Source organism: Ranitomeya imitator, chromosome 8 (assembly GCF_032444005.1).
Source record: "Ranitomeya imitator isolate aRanImi1 chromosome 8, aRanImi1.pri, whole genome shotgun sequence".
Lineage (NCBI taxonomy): Eukaryota > Metazoa > Chordata > Amphibia > Anura > Dendrobatidae > Ranitomeya > Ranitomeya imitator.
This window is the reverse complement of record NC_091289.1, coordinates 100,906,836-100,926,656: the sequence shown is the minus strand read 5'-3', so window position 1 is coordinate 100,926,656 and position 19,821 is coordinate 100,906,836. Positions and strand designations below refer to the sequence as shown.

General features: G+C 43.9%; 1 protein-coding gene across 1 annotated transcript in view; it reads left to right on the top strand.

Annotated features, from left to right (window-relative positions):
- UCK2 (uridine-cytidine kinase 2) overlaps positions 1–19,821 on the top strand; it is a 57,135-nt gene that overhangs the window by 28,703 nt on the left and 8,611 nt on the right. Inside the window, exons 2-6 of the mRNA XM_069737220.1 lie at positions 415–574; positions 7,106–7,202; positions 9,901–10,043; positions 11,636–11,733; positions 14,962–15,010. Coding sequence (XP_069593321.1) covers positions 415–574; positions 7,106–7,202; positions 9,901–10,043; positions 11,636–11,733; positions 14,962–15,010 — 547 coding nt within the window. The remainder of the gene's footprint in view (positions 1–414; positions 575–7,105; positions 7,203–9,900; positions 10,044–11,635; positions 11,734–14,961; positions 15,011–19,821) is intronic.

Below are 19,821 nucleotides of genomic sequence, written 5' to 3'. Positions count from 1 at the left end.
CTCAAGGACTGTGCAGGCTACATTTCAGGAACTTCTTCTTAGTATTTTCAGTCTCGTGGTGTACTGCCCGCACTCGTGACTTTACGTATAGCTACTTCTGATTTTTGGCCTTCGTTAGGCTGCTAGTGCCCAATGGATAAACACAGCTGGCCGCTTCGTGGGAAACTTGCCTGACATGCAGGCTAAATGTACAACACAATGTGAACTGTGCTTTATATTGCAGTGTTTTCCTGCCCATAAAAAATTAAAACTGCCACTGTGCTAGAGAGAATGACCCGGATGGCTTATACCAATGGCGCCCTACAGACCCCATTGACTCCTAACAGGGTCCTTCAGGTTCTGTGAAGGTGTCGTCTGTAAGGTAAAGCACTTCATACATCATGGTAATGTCTTTTTTTTCCTCTTCTTGTACAGTCATCTGTGTGTTCCAAGATCGTGCAGCTCCTGGGCCAGAATGAGGTGGATCATCACCAGAAGCAGGTGGTTATGATAAGTCAGGACAGCTTCTACTGCATACTGACGCCGGAGCAGAAGAGTAAAGCTCTCAAAGGCCAATTCAACTTTGATCACCCAGGTAAAACCTCCTGTGTCCTGACCATATTGTCAAACTCTGACACGTGGGTGTTAAATAAATTCTAGATAAATTACAAGGCTCCTTATGTTCAGTATTGGAAGCTGAAGATGATCTGTGATATTCTAGGGGAGTCTATACTTGCTTTGTTAGGATGTTTTGGTGATTTTAAAGGGGTGGTCTGAAACTAGAATTTAATTTAATCTTAAATGTCTATTTAATGTAGTAATCTAATCTCTCTTCTATTATACTTTTTAACTAAAAAGTCCCTGTCGTTCCCTCACTCCTCGGACTACTTTATCTACTTTTTGTTTGATGCTTCACATGAGAACCCCCATTGCATGCTGGGATACTTGCACAAGCCATCATCTGGGGACAGAGCTTGCAGTCACTGCTGCAGCCTCTGTCTCCACCCTGAAACGAAGTGTCATCAGTGACACTATCATCCCTTCTGTACTGAGCATTCATCAGTTGTCAGTTCTCACATATGCTCAGTAGGAGCCTGTCACTGCCACATTCTGTAGTACACAGTGACAGTGCGTTCCCTTACCCGTTCTAATGAGGAGTGATGAGTCGGCAATAGAGCACTGTCGTTGTACTTTGTAAAGAGATTATCTGGAGTGCAAGAGAAGCAGAGACCAGCCTCGACCCTCCAAGTGAGGGAGCGCACTGTCACTATGCATATTGCACAATGACAAGATAATTCTGAGCAGGGCTGTGACGTCGGTGTCTATTTTGCTGCAGTTTGTCTGTATAAAATGGACTGACTCCTAAAATAATAAATTGGGTACAGTAGTACAATGTAGGATGTGCTGTAAGATATTTTTCATAAGAATTTGGGAAAGTTATGAAATGTTTGTTCTGTTCCCGAACTAAGGATCTCGACTTTTAGTTGAAATGAGTCGGAGGTGAGATGAATCTGTGCTGCACTTTATGTACATGCTCAGTAGTGACCAGTGCTGTGGGGTCGGAGGTGAGATGAATCTGTGCTGCACTTTATGTACATGCTCAGTAGTGACCAGTGCTGTGGGGTCGGAGGTAAGATGAATCTGTGCTGCACTTTATGTACATGCTCAGTAGTGACCAGTGCTGTGGGGTTGTAGATGAGATGACTCTGTGCTGCACTTTATGTACATGCTCAGTAGTGACCAGTGCTGTGGGGTCGGAGGTGAGATGAATCTGTGCTGCACTTTATGTACATGCTCAGTAGTGACCAGTGCTGTGGGGTCGGAGGTAAGATGAATCTGTGCTGCACTTTATGTACATGCTCAGTAGTGACCAGTGCTGTGGGGTTGTAGATGAGATGACTCTGTGCTGCACTTTATGTACATGCTCAGTAGTGACCAGTGCTGTGGGGTCGGAGGTGAGATGAATCTGTGCTGCACTTTATGTACATGCTCAGTAGTGACCAGTGCTGTGGGGTCGGAGGTGAGATGAATCTGTGCTGCACTTTATGCACATGCTCAGTAGTGACCAGTGCTGTGGGGTCGGAGGTGAGATGAATCTGTGCTGCACTTTATGTACATGCTCAGTAGTGACCAGTGCTGTGTGGGTTGGACTAGGGGAAACTGAGGAGTCTGAGTCGAAGGTTTGGTTTACCTACGCCATAGCCCTGCTTCTGAGCATGCTCCGTAGAGCGGAGATTAGCCCAGTCCCTGAAACGAGACGGATATCACGGATGACTCTTCATCTCCAGGAGTGGGCAGAGGTTTTGGCAATGATCTCAGCCTCTGCTCCCTGATGACTGCTCATTTAAATATCCCAGCATGCACTGGGGATTCTCAAATGAAACTTCATCAAAAAGGAGTACGTTAAAAAAAAAATCTGAGTAGTGGTTGAACAATGGGGACTTTTTACGTATATTAGAAAAGACATTAGATGATATTAAATAGATAAAAAACATTCATGATTAGAATGTTAGTTTTGGACCACCCCTTTAAGAACATCAGTCTGCTGTCACTGTACACATCCTATGTAGATACACTTAACGACTTGTTGCCGTTCAGAGTGAAGCTTCCATGCTGCACATTTCTTTTTTTTTTTTTTCCCCCTCCTTGAGGCCAGAACGGGCTTCCTGTTAAACGAGTCTCTTGTAAGCAGAAAACATCTACTGTCAGGAGGGTTTTTTTTTTTTTTTCATCCATGTTAAACCGTTCAATGCTAACGTTGTCTTCCCTTTGTCACCCAGGTTTTCTCATGCTCTAAGTGATGAGGCATATTACATGGCGCCAATTTCCCCAGTCTCTAGTAGAAAGTGGATTTTTAACCCCCAGAGCAATAAACCATCCAGTTGTAGAATAATAAAAAAAAAAAAAAGAAAAGGCCCATATAATTTACACACAGAAGACTTGCAAATTATTTAATTGTATAACTATGCATCAAATGAAATTGGTTCTCAGCCATGACATACTGGCGCAAGGGATGCAGCTGTCCTATGCAAGGGTGTTCTAGTATGTGACCCCTCGAATATAGGTGGTACAAAGGATAAATCTGCCATATTTTAGTTTCCCACATAATCATTGGCTCATAATGTCATTTGTTTTGGGTGTTTCCCCCTCCTCAGTGTAAAGCATGAATTTTGGAAATGCTGGGATATAATCTATATATCCCAGCATTTATGAGGCAGAGAGACATTTTTACAGTCAGACTTCCTATTGGTTTCAGGACATGTACATTACCTGCCATGGAGGGGCTAGACTCCCCTGGCAGTGACCCATCTCCTAGCATCACCCAGTGCACTTCTGAAGTTTCTTTTCTGAAGTGCTCCTTGACTTGCTTCATGCTAGAGTCTGACGTTCAGCTGATAGTTGTAGGAAGAGCGGTTATACATATACTCTTGAACTGAGCTTGTAGTATACTTATACTCTTGCGTTGCGCGTGTAGATTATTATTTATTGTTTTAGCGCCATTTATTCCATGGCGCTTTACATGTAAGGAGGGGTATACATAATAAAAACAAGTACAATAATCTTAACCTTCGTCCAGCTGAGTAGGTACAATTGTAACTATTCCGTTTTAAAATTGCAATAACTTTTTTTTTTTCAAAAAGCCGTAGAGGGCTGAAATTTCGTGACATCTCTGCAGTTTTGGTCCAGAATATATTGGCCAAATTTCAATAAAATATATATGAAGGTACAATTGTACCTCTGCAGCCTTTTAACGTTGTAAAATTATGCAGCCTGACGAAGGTTAAACAATACAAGTCATAACTGGTACAGGAGGAGAGAGGACCCTGCCCGCGAAGGCTGACAATCTACAATGGAAGGGTGAGAATACAGTAGGCGAGGGTAGAGCTGGTGATGCAGCGGTTTGGTCAATCGGTGGTTACTGCAGGTTATAGGAGTAGAGAAGGAGATCTTGTGAGGATCGGAGGTTGCGTGTAGGTAAGTATCGGGAGACGAGGTCACAGATGTATGGAGGAGACAGGTTGTGGATGGCTTTGTACGTCATGGTTAGGGTTTTTTACTGGAGTCTCTGGGCAATGGGGAGCCAGTGAAGGGATTGACAGAGGGAAGAGGCCGGGGAATAGTGGGGGGACAGGTGGATTAGTCAGGCAGCAGAGTTTAGAATAGATTGGAGGGGTGCAAGAGTGTTTGAGGGGAGGCCACAGAGCAGGAGGTTGCAGTAGTCAAGGTGAGAGATGAGGGCATGGACTAGGGTTTTTGCAGATTCTTGGTTGAGGAATGTATGGATTCGTGAAATATTTTTGAGTTGAAGTCGGCAGGAAGTGGAAATGGCTTGGATATGTGGTTTGAAGGAGAGATCAGTGTCAAGGATTACCCTGAGGCAGCGAGCTTGTGGGACTGGGGAGAGTGGGCAGCCATTTACTGTAATGGATAGGTTCGTTGGGGGGGTCACGTGAGATGGGGAGTGGGGGAAGACAATGAATTCTGTTTTGTCCATGTTAAGTTTCAGAAATCTAGCGGAGAAGAAGGATGAAATAGCGGATAGACATTGAGGGATTCTGGTTAGTAGGGAGGTGATATCTGGTCCAGAGATGTAGATCTGTGTGTCATCAGCATAGAGATGATACTGAAAGCCATGAGATTCTATGAGCTGTCCCAGGCCAAAGGTGTAAATGGAGAAGAGCAGGGGCCCTAGGACTGAACCTTGTGGGACTCCGACAGATAGGGGGCGAGGTGAGGAGGTGGTGTGTGAGTGGGAGACGCTGAATGTCCAGTCTGTTAGGTATGATGAGATCCAGGATATGGCCAAGTCTGTGATGCCAAGGGATGAGAGGGTCTTTAATAATCGGGAATGGTCCACTGTGTCAAAGGCAGCCGACAGGTCCAGGAGGAGGAGGACAGAGTAGTGTCGCTTGTCTTGGCGGTTAAGAGGTCATTGGTGACCATAGTAAGGGCAGTTTCAGTGGAGTGGTCTGACCGGAAGCCAGATTGTAAGCGGTCAAAGAGGGAGCAAGAAGAGAGATGGGAGGACAGTTCAAGGTAGACATGTTGTTCCAGTAGCTTGGAGGCATAGGGCAGAAGTGATGTAGGGTGATGGCTAGATACAGAGGATGGGTCAAGAGGGGGCTTTTTGAGGATAGATGTGATTGAGGCATGTTTAAAGCTTGAGGGGAAAACGCCAGTTGTTAGTGATAGGTTGAAGAGATGGGTTAGAGTTGGGATGAAGACTGTGGTGAGGTTTTGGATGAAGTGGGATGGGATCGGGTCAAGTGCACAGGTGGTGAGATGCGATCTTGAGAGTAGAGTGAAGAGTCGATCTTCTGTAATAGTGGAAAAGTTGGTTTTGGAGGTGGAGGGCTGGGTAGTTGGGAGGAAGGGTTCTGGGGGTTGTTTACTAAAACTGTCTCTGATGTTCTCAATCTTCTGCTTGAAAAATGAGGCAAAGTCTTCAGCTGAGATGAGTGGGGAGAGAGGAGGTGCTGGGGGGCGGAGGAGAGAATTGAAGGTGTTGAATAACTGTTTGGGGTTGTGAGACAGGGAGGATATGAGAGATGAGAAGTAGGTTTGTTTTTCTGTGGCGAGCGTGGTTTTGAAAGTAGTGAGGGACTGTTTGAATGTGATGAAGTGCTCGTTGGAGTGGGATCTTTTCCATCTGCGCTCAGCAGCCCTGGAAGCTTGCCTCAGTTCTTTGGTCAGGCTGGTGTGCCAGGGCTGTCTGTTGATTTTGCGAGCTTTGGTATGTGTGAGAGGGGCAAGAGATTCCAAAGCTGCAGCTATTGTGGTATTATATAGAGCGGCAGCGTCATCGTAGACATGGAGTGGAGAGGGAAGAGAATGTGAGAAGGTTGTGGTCAGAGAGAGGAAGAGGTGAGTTAGAGAGGTTAGATAGGCGGGTGAAGATGAGGTCCAGTGTGTGACCATCTTTGTGGGTGGCTGTAGAAGACCATTGAGTGAGGCCAAAGGAGGAAGTGAGAGATAGAAGTTTAGTGGTAGCTGAGAGGGAAGTGTCAATAGGGATGTTGAAGTCGCCCATGATGATGGTAGGGATGTCCGCAGAAAGGAAATGAAGCAGCCAGGTGGTGAAGAGGTCAAAGAAGGTGGTGGCTGGCCCTGGGGGCGGTAGATGACAGCCAGTTGGAGCAGAAGTAGATGCACACAGAGTGCACCTCAAAGGAAGGGAGGGTAACAGAGATTGGCAGTGGGATTGGGGTGAAGGAGCAGGTATCTGACAGGAGAAAAACCACTCCTCCGCCATGTTTGCTGCTGAGGCGGGGTGTGTGAGAAAGGTGGAAGCCACCATACGAAAGTGCAGCAGGAGAGGCTGTGTCAGAAGGGGTGAGCCAGGTTTCGGTGATGACGAGGAAGGAAAGTTTGGTAGTAACAAAAAGATCATGGATGTAGGAAAGCTTCTTGCAGACAGAGCGAGCGTTCCACAGAGCTCCTGTTAGGCTACTTTCACACTAGCGTTAACTGCAATCCGTCACAATGCGTCGTTTTGCAGAAAAAACGCATCCTGCAAAAGTGCTTGCAGGATGCGTTTTTTCCCCATAGACTTGTATTGACGACGCATTGCAACGAATTGCCACACGTCGCATCCGTCGTGTGACAGATGCGTCGTGCTTTGGCGGACCGTCGGGAGCAAAAAACGCTACATGTAACGTTTTTTGCTGCCGACGGACCGCTTTTTCCGACCGCGCATGTGCGGCCGGAACTCCTCCCCCACCTCCTTGCACCTCCACAATGCATCCGCTGCACCCGTTGTGTGGCGCTTACAACGCTAGCGTCGGTAACCTCGGCCCGACGCACTGCGACGGGCCGAGCTTGACGCTAGTGTGAAAGAAGCCTTTGTGGGACTGGGGAAGCAGGGGCTGGGTGAATGGGTATAAGGTTAGAGAGGTTACGGAAGGTTTTGATAGAGCGTGAATGGGAGGTAGAAATGACTGAGTATACATATACTCTTGACTTGAGCGTGTGGTATACATATACTCTTGACTTGAGCGTGTGGTATACATATACTCTTGACTTGAGCGTGTGGTATACATATACTCTTGAGTTGAGCTTGTAGTTCTCCATAACCAGGGCCTTTTCCTTGTAGCACTTGCCTCCTTATAATTATTTTTTTCCACAGATGCCTTTGACAATGAACTTATCTTGAAGACTCTCCAAGAGCTAATGGAGGGAAAGACGGTCCAGATCCCAGTGTATGACTTTGTTACCCACTCCAGGTAATCGGCGGAGGTGCTTGTAGTGTAATATGAATACATACTAAACGTGGGTTGTCAATGCGGAGAAAACTGTTTTTGATATTGAAAAATGTATCTTTGACTCCTTGATAGTGGGACCACCAATAGGCATGCATTGGTGGGGGGCAATGGCATTCATTAAATGCCCTCCTCATGCAGAGAAACCTTTGTAAATGTCTCTGCATATTATTGTCTTGTTTGACAGATTCACTGAAATATACCACTTACATTTTGCATTGATATGTATTAGTGCATTCCAGTAAAATTACTTTTAAAGTAATCTTTCACCAAGATTTTTCTCCTGAGAGCAGCTTGGTAGAGGCATAGCCCCTGATTCCAGCAATGTGCCACTAGGCTGCTTGCTGTAGTTTTGGTAGAATTGAACTGTTGTCTGCAGCAGATCTAGCAGTTTTCTAATGCTGAGCTGTGTGTATAGCTCCTCACACACCACTGACTGACACCTGCAAACAGGTCATGTTTTAGGGATTTCCTTGTACTGCACAGGTGATAATTTAATCACCTACACACATAATGATTACAGCACCTTGTGCAAAACTAAGGAAATCTTGAAAACACACATGGTTTGCGGCCCTCGAGGAATGCAGTTTGACACCCCTGGTGTACACTGCATAGGCCGTAAGCTGCCAATCAGTCGTGGGGACAGAGTTATACACAGCTCATGAATATGGAGGATTATGTGGCTGAACATTTAATAGTCCTCTATTGATCACCTTTTGCTGATTAAAACTGTGACTTTATCAAAACTACACCAAGCAGCCCAGTTAGTGACACATCGCTGGAATCGAGATCTCCGTCCCTACATTATGCTACCCGATTGGATGACAAAATATTTGTTGTTATTGCCACTACTCTACAATTAGTGTGATTCTTATCAAAACATAGCCCTGTTATGTCTTCATATGAGAGAAATAAACTACTGCAATGCCGATACACGTTATCATCAGGATTTCACTCAATCTAAAATGTCATTTGTCATATACGTTCATTAGATTATGTGCTTTGGATCTCCACCTATAGCAGAATGTGCTAACCATTAGAATGCCTCCCTATGACCGCCATCTACACCCCCTCCCATGCCCCATCATGAAGGTGGTCTGCAGTTCACTGCTGATTACCACTGATTGGGGTACGCTGCAGGGAAGTTATACAGTCATTATTGGGTGGACCGGATGATTAAAGTAACCAATTTCTGAAATGACCCTATACATAAATATTCCTCCATCATGGGTCATGGCTAGTTTGTCTGGATCTTGCAGCGTGTCCCACCCACAAGTCTTGGAATCCAGCAATGTGTGGGTGTAGTAAATGCCAGGGAAGTGTGACACAATCCGCTTCCTATCCTCCCATCAGCAGCATGGTCACAGATGATGGAGGGGGGGGGCCTTGCCCTTCTGTAATTACATTTTAAATGCAATGTCTGAGCCATATAACCTGCATATTGTGATGGAGACCAGAGATCTGGCCCTCTGAGCAGTCTGCTAATATCTGAGAAGCCCACTCCCGGAGTTTGGGGTATCATGTTAGATCTGACAAGCGCCCGTGCACCGCTAGGAGGATTATAAGGCGAGGCTCATCCGGATCCCCTGCCCCCTCCCAGTACATGATGGCATACTTATACAATGCGACCTCCACATACAGGTGCAGCCTGTAATATTACCCTCTTCAGGGCGGCCACGTGAGACGTGACCTACTGCTGGAGAAAATTATCTAGCGCCAATGAAGAATAAAATGGAAGAAAACCCTAAGTCTAGAGGATCCATCTTGCTAAAGAGTAGCACGCCACCACCAGCTGCTCACTCCCCAGTACTACTGTGCTGCCATGCCACGGAGGCTGTGCCTACATCACAGATGAGGGTCTGGATTACAGAGCGCTGTCTGCTTAGTGAGGATTGATGGGCTGACAAGCCAGCAGGGGTGTAACAGAAGCCTCCAGGTCTGCCATATACATTCTGTCAGTATAGCGCTGGCACGCACAGTGCATTGCAATACATTGTATTCCAGTGTGTCACTGATGAGCCTCTGAAGCCGATGTACCAAAAACTATAAAAGTCGTTACACTGATTAATAGCAAATCATTAGTAACGTTTTCAGAGGTGGCACTACATGATATATCTGTGCGCTAGCCCTCATGGTCGCCGCTCCTCTATCCTCACTGCAGCCTCTTGCAGTTTTTCGTTGCAGGATTAGACCTGCTCATAGGGAGTGTTGTGATGCTGTGAGCTACTAACATACATGCTCTGAAGAGAGCAGTTCTGAGGCAACGGTGCCCATGCACGCCAACGACCTTGATTTAAATGGCCGATTTCAGCCATAATAAACGTTCATCGGGTAGTAAGGGAATAGCCGTTTTGCTAACCGATGACTGTCACATGGAGTTCATTTGTAATCTATATATAAATATTCTTTCTTTTTATATATTAAAAAAATAAATAAATAAATAAAATCCCCAAAATATCTTCTGGTCTATTGTGATAGACGATATGTATGTCTGACCAGGTTGACCATAATGGCCAATATGGCTGAGTATGAAGTTACTCACAAAACAGACTTCAACTTAATGTGAGGCACCCTACCCCTTGGCCTGGATATTGCTTATAATGCATTGTCGCATAATCCCCTTTTTTTTCCTCCCCTGCTTCCTTTAACTTTTCTCCCTAAGGAAAGAGGAATCTGTCACTGTGTATCCAGCGGACGTTATACTTTTTGAGGGCATTCTGGCATTTTATGTGCAAGACATCAGGGACATGTTCCAGATGAAGTTGTTCGTGGACACAGATGCAGACACAAGGCTGTCAAGAAGAGGTGCGTCTGATAAGATATTCAACAAACTTCCTTTCCGTATTCGATTACATTCAATGGCTCCATTGGGGTTCATGTCTCAAGCTATGGAAAACTGGATTGGGAAGTTTTTGCCGCCATTGACTTTAACGATGCAGGCTAGTCACAGTATTCTCTAGCGAACATCCTTTTCAGCAGGCGCCAAAGCGCAGTTGGCCAATTCTTGGTGCTCTCTTCAAACTGAATGCTGCAGATGATGATGTCCATCTGCATCATTAAAGTCTGTGGTCCCAGCAGCGCAACGCTCCAAATCCTTCAAATGTGAGCTCTGTCACTGAGCATAGCCTAAAATGCAGTGTGAACATGGCTTTAGGTGCCTTTTACACGTCTTTGTGCTTGGCATATCTTCACTTTTCATGTGGAGAACACACACCCACTCTAAGCCTATGGTGCTGTTCATGTTGCAGTATTGTTTATGGAGGCATAGCTGATTAGTCCTCCCCCACAATCCCTCCCAAAAAATTAAAAAGAAGTTTGATGTATCAAATGTGCAAATTTAACTAAAGGGGTTCAAGGAAAAAATAATGGATAACATTATCATCGGAGTGCTGTTGTTTTTTACTGTTCAGTTGGTAAGATAAGGTTGCAAATTGATTACACACGGGGGAGAGGGGTTCAGATAAAAAAATGGTTGAACATTGGATCTATCACACTGAATGTTTTTTTTTTTTTGTTTGTTTGTTACGTGTGTGTGTGTGTGTGTGTGTGTAATAGATATCTTGTCTGATCTTTGTTCCTTGTTAGATCCTAGTCACTATCCCCGTGCATCTCCAGGATAGTCATGGAGTATGCAATTAATACAGAACACAATGGTGCTTGGGCAATATAAAAGCTGAGCAATACTTCTAGATCATTTTAATCTATGTGAACAATGTTCAAACCCTTGTGTTACTGAGAACTGAGGGTGTTGGTAGCCCACCCAACATTAGCCTATTGGCCCCATGCAGCCAGACCAATTTGGTTATTCCCATGCACCATAGCTTACCAGATCTTACCGGTGGCGGAGTCTCATGGGAGAACTGCCATATGTTCAAGTTCCTTCCTGGGAGTAACCCATATTGGAGGGGAAAAAAAGAAAATACAAAAAAACTGTTTTATTGTACTGCATACAGTACAGACCAAAAGTTTGGACACACCTTCTCATTTAAAGATTTTTTTTTTTTGTATTTTCAGGACTATGAAAATTGTACATTCACACTGAAGGCATCAAAACTATGATGGAATTATATACTTAACAAAAAAGTGTGAAACTCTCTGTGAACTCCTTCAAGATTGTTGGAAGACCATTCCCGGTGACTACCTCTTGAAGCTCATCAAGAGAATGCCAAGAGGTGGCTACTTTGAAGAACCTAGAATATAAGACATAATTTCAGTTGTTTCACACTTTTTTGTTAAGTATATAAGTATATAATTCCACATGTGTTAATTCATAGTTTTGATGCCTTCAGTGTGAATGTACAATTTTGTCATGAAAATACAGAAAAATCTTTAAATGAGAAGGTGTCCAAACTTTTGGTCTGTACTGTATGTGATTTAAGTGATTTGCTTTTTTTCAGTGCTAAGAGACATCAATGAACGAGGCCGGGATTTAGAACAGGTCCTTTCGCAATATATAAAATTTGTGAAGCCAGCCTTTGAAGAATTCTGTCTACCAGTAAGTATTCATACATTCTGAAGACCGTGAGTTCCCACGTCAGGACATGTAAATGATCCGCGCTACATCTGCTGGGACTGGAACTATCCCTGATCCAAGCACTTTAATTCTACAGATGCTGCACCTACTGACTATTGAGGGGTTTGACCGTGGGAGAGCAACTTAGTTTATTAGATCCTTATTTTTTTCCACTTTATTAACTTGTTTAAAAAAAGAAAAAAAAAAGCCAGATCTAAACTGTACAACCTCATAATCTTATCAAATACAGAAAACCATTAAAGAGGTTGTCCACAACCCTGACACAGTTGCTAGTTTTGCCATAAATGCTTAACCCCTTCACCCTGTAGCCTGTTTGCATCTTGCTGACCAGGTCAATTTTTACAATTCTGATCACTGTCAATTTGAGGTCAAAACCCTGAAACGCTTCACTGTATCCTACTGATTCTGTTTTCTCATGACGCCTTGTACTTCATGATGGTGAATAATACACAAACTGCATGAGGGAAAATCATGACCGTGCAAAGTGATTGAAAGAATGAAGAATAAAATTGGGTGAAATAAAATCAGTTCTTTATTACATAACAACGATAAAATTCAAATACTATAAAAAGATAGGGGAAAGGAAGGGACCTCCAAGATAAGTTCAGGGAAAAGGCACAGCAAGTCACCACATGAGGATGAAACGTTTTTTGCACTAAAGACCAAATGACCAAAACAAAATAGCATCAATATAGTCTGCTAATAACAATGGAATTTACTAAAATTAAATCCTCCAATGTTTGAGGGGACCCAATGTGAGAGGGGTCTCAATAATTGAGTATTCGGAATAACTCAAACTGCGGCCAGACCCTAGAAAATTGTATGGGTATGTGCACACGTTGAGGAATCTTGTGTGGATTTTTCCGCACTGATTTTGGTAATTCCGCATGAAATCCGCGCTGCGGTTTTTGTGCGTATTCCTATAATGGAACAGGTGTAACCGCTGCGAAATCCTCACAAAGAATTGACGTGCTGTGGAATAAACAACGCTGCGTTTCCGTGCGTGTTTTTTCCGCAGCATGTGCACTGCGGATTTGGTTTTCCATAGGTTTACATGGTACTGTAAACTCATGGAAAACTGCTGCGAATCCGCAGCGTCAAATTTGCTGCGGATCCGCAGGAAATACCGCAACACGTGCACATACCCCATAAGTGCACACAACAAAAGAAAAGGGGGGGAAAAAACGCTGTTTAATGAGTATTACCTGGAATGAATATTGCTGATTGCCACGGTATAGTGTGATAAAGGAAGGGTGCTGTGTGCCGATCCCTGCGCTCGACGAGCGCCGTCTTGCTGATGTGCTACTTCTTGTTGAGGCGAAAATTGGTGGTAAAATTTCTTATGACTTGTTTGTGGAAAAAAAAAGGCAAAAACTTTTAAAAAGAAGCAATTTTCAAACTTTTTTACTTTTTATGCCCTTAAATCAGAGTCATATTGCACAAAATAGTTAATACATTTCCCACATGTCTACTTTACATTAGCACAATTTTTGAAACCTATATATTTTTTTTTTTTTGTTAGGAAGTTATAAGGGTTGAAAGTGGACCAGCGATTCCTCATTTTTACAACAAAATTTGCAAAACTTTTTTTTTTTTTTTTTTTTTTTTTTTGCGACCACATCACATTTGAAGTGACTTTGAGGGGATTATATGACAGAAAATACCCAAGTGTGACACCATTCTAAAAACTGGAAGGAAAAAATAAACATTTACTTTCCTTTCACAAAAATTTTCCTTTAGCCCTCATTTTATTTAATTTTTTTTTTTAACTTTCGCAAGGGTAATAGGAGATAGGAGAACTTGCACAATAAAGTGTGGTCCACTGAGTATGCCGATACCCCATATGTGGGGAAATCTACGGCTTGCACACACTGCAGGGCTTGGAAGGGATGGAGCGCCATTTCACTTTTTGAATGTAAAGTTTGCTGGAATAATTAGCAGACACCATGTCGCGTTTGGAGAACCCTGATGTCTAAACAGTGGAAACCCCAACAAGTGACACCATTTAGGAAAATAGACCCCCTTTGGGAACTTATCTAGATGTGTGGTGAGCACCTTGAACCCACAGGTGCTTCACAGAAGTTTATAACGTAGAGCCGTGAAAATAAAAATCATTTTTCCTTCAAAAATATTTTTTAGCTCCAAATTTTGTATTTTCACAAGGGTTACAGGAGAAAATGGACCCCAAAATTTGTTGTGCAATTTCTCCTGATTTCACCGATGCCCCATATGTGGTCGTAAACTACTTTTGAGGCACAGTGCAAAGCTCCGAAGGGAAGTAGCGTCATAGTACAGTGCAGAATTTGACAGAGCGTTATTGTTTCGTGGAACGCAGATTTTCCTAGAGGAGTTTGTTGACTTCATACAGAACCACTAAGTGCTAGAAGAGCAGAATCCCTCCGTCGAGTGACCCCATTTTGGAACTTGTAACTCTTTGAGAATTTATCTACAGATGTAGTGATGATTTTCACTCCATGTGCGTATTCCAGAAGCAGGCAGCAGTGGATGTTGCTGAATGAAAATTGCAAACTGCCGCTGTAGTAACCAGCACATTGCAGTCACCAGTACGTTCTGCCCAGCCCGTGCTTCTGGAGACACGCACTTGTAAATTAGGCAGGCTGTCATCACTACAGAAATGCCAAACATGTGGGCGCTAAATGTTGTTGTTTCGGCACACTGGGGCTCAGAAGGGAGGGAACATTTGGATTTGGGAGCTGAGAATTTGCTGAATTTCTTTTGGGGGTGAGGAGCCATTTAGCGTTTCCAGAGGCTTTGTGCTACCAGTAACATGGAAGCCCCCTATATTTCCGTTAAAAGATGACAGATCTGAGTGGGGTCTTGTTTTTTTTTGTAGATTTTACATAACGTTTGGGATCACATTTCTCCGGCACTCTACACTGTTCACTTACTCTGGGGTTTCCATCTGATTCAGATGAAATCCTCGATGGATCCATGCACTATAATGAGGCAGCAGAGTTACTCTGGACTCCATCTGGCCTCTGTTCAGCGGTGTCCTTTTTTTCAGAAGTGCACAAAACTGCGGTCGACAGCACTTTTATGCAATTCTAAAGACGGACACTGCCAGATGACAGGTCAGAGGGCGTCCACAGAGCCAACATTTAGATTTGAGTGAATTGCTGCATGAGGGCTCTTAATGCATTTTAATAATCACTTTCTGCCTTATTGCAGACCAAGAAATATGCTGATGTGATCATTCCCAGAGGCGCTGACAACCTGGGTAAGTAGCAGGAGTTAAATCTAAGCCGCCAAGTAGTCAATTAGGGATGTAGGAGTGTTAAAGGGGTTGTCCCCCCTTTTTTTTTTTTTTTTTTTTTTTTTTTTTTTTCTTTCCTTAAATGCAGCTATTGAGATCACGTTTTGTTTTCCTGCAGATGTAAATTTGTGTTCCCTGGTTATAAATCAGCTGATGGGCAGAGTGCACACTGTCTTCTGTAGGAGGCATGCCCCTGCCTGTGGCAACTCCGTATACTGCATGTTCACCTTCTTTGCCATAGGTAGGCTGTCGGCTATGCTTTCCTACAGGTAAGGGCCCCTTTCCACTTGTGTGAGAAAAAAAACGGTCCGATTTACGGACCGAAAAAACTGATGTAACGTCTGCGAGTGCCATGCGAGTGTCATGCGATTTTTTTTTTTTTTTTTTTTTTTTTTTTTTTTTATTTTAAATCGCAACATCCGTATGACATCCGTATTGCTGTCCGATTTTTTTACGCACGGGTCTCCTTTGAAAAGCCGGTAATTCAGCGCAGAGTACAGTAAAATCACAGTGACAGGTTAGATTAGAGTAGATATATACACATAGAATAGGTATATATACATATATATATATATATGTCAGGGAGACATATATATATATATATATATACACACACACACACACACACACACACACACACACACACACACACACACACACACACACACACACACACACACACACACACACACACACACACACACACACACACACACACACACACACACACACACACACACACATATATATATATATATATATATATATATATAATGCAGCGCGAGACAGCTTAAAAGCTGGTAATTCAATTACCGGCTTTTGCTTTCTCCTTCACAAACCCGACATGATCTGAAACCTGGTTTACATACAGTAAACCATCTCATATCACCATTTTTTTTTGCATATTCCACACTACTAATGTCAGTAGAGTGTATCTGCAAAATTTGGCCGTTCTAGCTCTTAAAATAAAGGGTTAAATGGCGGAAAAAATTGGCGTGGGCTCCCGCGCAATTTTCTCCGCCAGAGTAGTAAAGCCAGTGACTGAGGGCAGATATTAATAGCCTGGAGAGGGTCCATGGTTATTGGCCCCCCCCTGGCTAAAAATATCTGCCCCCAGCCACCCCAGAAAAGGCGCATCTTCCAGATGTGCCTTTTCTGGGGTGGCTGGGGGCAGATGTTTTTAGCCAGGGGGGGCCAATAACCGTGGACCCTCTCCAGGCTATTAATATCTGCCCTCAGTCACTGGCTTTACTACTCTGGCGGAGAAAATTGCGCGGGAGCCCACGCCAATTTTTTCCGCCATTTAACCCTTTATTTTAAGAGCTAGAACGGCCAAATTTTGCAGATACACTCTACTGACATTAGTAGTGTGGAATATGCAAAAAAAATGGTGATATGAGATGGTTTACTGTATGTAAACCAGGTTTCAGATCATGTCGGGTTTGTGAAGGAGAAAGCAAAAGCCGGTAATTGAATTACCAGCTTTTAAGCTGTCTCGCGCTGCATTATATATGTATGTATGTATGTATGTATGTATGTATGTGTGTATATATATATATATATATATATATATATATATATATATATATATATATATATATATATATATATATATATATATATATATATATATATATATACCTATATACCTATTCTATGTGTATATATCTACTCTCATCTAACCTGTCAGTGTGATTTTACTGTACTCTGCGCTGAATTGCCGGCTTTTCTAAGGACACGGGTGCGTAAAAATCGGACAGCACTCGCATGGTGCGAGTGCTGTGCGTTTTTTTTCTCGCACCCATTGACTTGCATTGGCGAGTCTCATCCGAGAATCTCAGCAATACGCAGCATGCTGCGATTTTTTTTTTTTTTTTTTTTTTTTTTTCTCAGCAGACACAGATTTTTCTCAGTCCGATTTCGGCTGGGAAAAAAAATCGCAAATGGAATGTCACCTATTGAAAAACATTGGTCCGAGTGCAATCCGATTTTTTTTTTTTTTTTTTTATCGGATTGCACTCGTCCGTTTTTCTCACAAGTGGAAAGGGGCCCTAAAACAAATGGTTTGCAGGCCACACCTGCCTCTGTCTGGTGAATGGCAGGAGAGGATGCAAGGTTCTCCTGGATGTATACTGAAATTCCATAAATCAATAAAATAGTCAACTTTGTATGATATCTCAGATCTACTCATTTCCCCTCTTGGACTGATAATTCATTTTCCAAACTTTCAATTGTAAGGTAAAATCTGTAGTCAATGAAGACAGATTTTACATTGAGGATGAATCTTAACAGCAGCTGTCGCCTTCTATGTAGTGGGGAGGGGCTATAATCAGAGCCCCTCCCCTCTGTATAGAATCAGAAACTCACCTATGTAATGAGGAGGGGCTAGAATCAGAGCCCCTCCCCACTAGAATCGGGAGCAGCTGTCACCTATGTAGTGGGGAGGGAGGAGCTAGAATCAGAGCTCCTCCCCTCTGTATAGCATCAGTAGCAGCTGTCGTCTTCTATGTAGTGGGAGGAGCTAGAATCAGAGCCCTTCCCCTCTGTATAGAATCAGTAGCAGCTGTCACCTATGTAATGGGGAGGGGCTAGGATCAGAGCCCCTCCCCTTCTGTATAGAATCAGTAGCAGCTGTCGCCTTCTATGTAGTGGGAGGAGCTAGAATCAGAGCCCCTCCCCTCTATAGAATCAGTAGCAGCTGTCACCTATGTAATGGGGAGGGGCTAGGATCAGAGCCCCTCCCCTTCTGTATAGAATCAGTAGCAGCTGTCGCCTTCTATGCAGTGGGAGGAGCTAGAATCAGAGCCCTTCCCCTCTGTATAGAATCAGTAGCAGCTGTCGCCTTCTATGTAGTGGGGAGGGAGGAGCTAGAATCAGAGCTCCTCCCCTCTGTATAGAATCAGTAGCAGCTGTCGCCTTCTATGTAGTGGGAGGAGCTAGAATCAGAGCCCTTCCCCTCTGTATAGAATCAGTAGCAGCTGTCGTCTTCTATGTAGTGGGAGGAGCTAGAATCAGAGCCCTTCCCCTCTGTATAGAATCAGTAGCAGCTGTCGCCTTCTATGTAGTGGGAGGAGCTAGAATCAGAGCCCTTCCCCTCTGTATAGAATCAGTAGCAGCTGTCGCCTTCTATGTAGTGGGAGGGAGGAGCTAGAATCAGAGCCCCTCCCCTCTATAGAATCAGTAGCAGCTGTCACCTATGTAATGGGGAGGGGCTAGGATCAGAGCCCCTCCCCTTCTGTATAGAATCAGTAGCAGCTGTCGCCTTCTATGTAGTGGGAGGAGCTAGAATCAGAGCCCTTCCCCTCTATAGAATCAGTAGCAGCTGTCACCTATGTAATGGGGAGGGGCTAGGATCAGAGCCCCTCCCCTTCTGTATAGAATCAGTAGCAGCTGTCGCCTTCTATGTAGTGGGAGGAGCTAGAATCAGAGCCCCTCCCCTCTATAGAATCAGTAGCAGCTGTCACCTATGTAATGGGGAGGGGCTAGGATCAGAGCCCCTCCCCTTCTGTATAGAATCAGTAGCAGCTGTCGCCTTCTATGTAGTGGGAGGAGCTAGAATCAGAGCCCCTCTGTTTTTAGTGTACACTTTGTGGTAAAAATGACCATGCAATATGATGATTCTTCTCAATATGGTTACGGCAATGTTAAACGTGCAGTTTTTTTGTTTTAATGGTGAAGAAAAAAAAAATCTTGTTTGCAAAAAAAAAAAAAGTGGGCGTTGTCACCATTTTCACTTTTATTTTTCATGAGGTGGAGCTGTATGATGGCTGATTTTTGGCAGGACGAGATGACGTTCTTAGTAGTACAGTGTAGAATAGATGTGATTTCTTGATCGCTTGTTCCAGCATTTTTTATTTTTGTTTGTGAAGTTGTGGCGACCAAATACTTTACTTTTAGGGCTCTTGAATTTTTTTGTTCACGGTGTTTACTGATCGGATTCACTGTGCAATACCAAATATGTGTATCATTATTTTCACTGGGGGTGAAAGGGTGGTGATTTCAAACCCTTTTTTTTTTTATGTGATAGTCCAATTGCTTGTGCTATGTGCAGCAATGCTTCAGAGCATTGATGCACGCAGGCAGAAATGACAGTAACTGAGGTCATCAGCTGACCCCCAGCTGTCATGGCAACCCATCAGCACCCTGCAATCACGTCAAGCGCTCACCAAATGGCGCAAGTAAGGATACTCACCCGCATTGGAGTGAGTTAAATGCTGCTGTCAGGCCGGTTTCACATTCGCGTTTTGCTGATCTGCGGAGGGCTGCGGACTTCCTCCGTGAAGCCCCGCCCTCGGCCGAACCTCCGCCGCTAGCTCCGCCTACTTCTGCATGCGGCCTGCGTACCTATCTTTAACATTAGGTACGCAGGTCGTGCAACTATATGCAGATGCTTCCGCATGCGTCGTTTTGACAATGCGACCAGCGTAGGACGCAGCTTGTAGCAATTTTTTTTTTTTTCGCCTCATTGTCAAAATGACGCATGCGGAAGCATCCGCATACAGCCGCACGACCTGTGTACCTAATGTTAAAGATAGGTATGCAGGCCGCATGCAGAAGTAGGCGGAGCTAGCGGTGGAGATGCGGCCGAGGGCGGGGCTTCACGGAGGAAGTCCGCAGTCCTCCACAGACCAGCAAAACGCTAGTGTGAAACTAGCTTCAGAGACTGAGTGAGTGGCATTTAACAGGTTAACCCATTATCTACCAATGTCCTTTTTTTTGAACGCCTAATCTTTAGCTTCTAGCAACTAATATTTTATAACTTTTATAATTAGGTC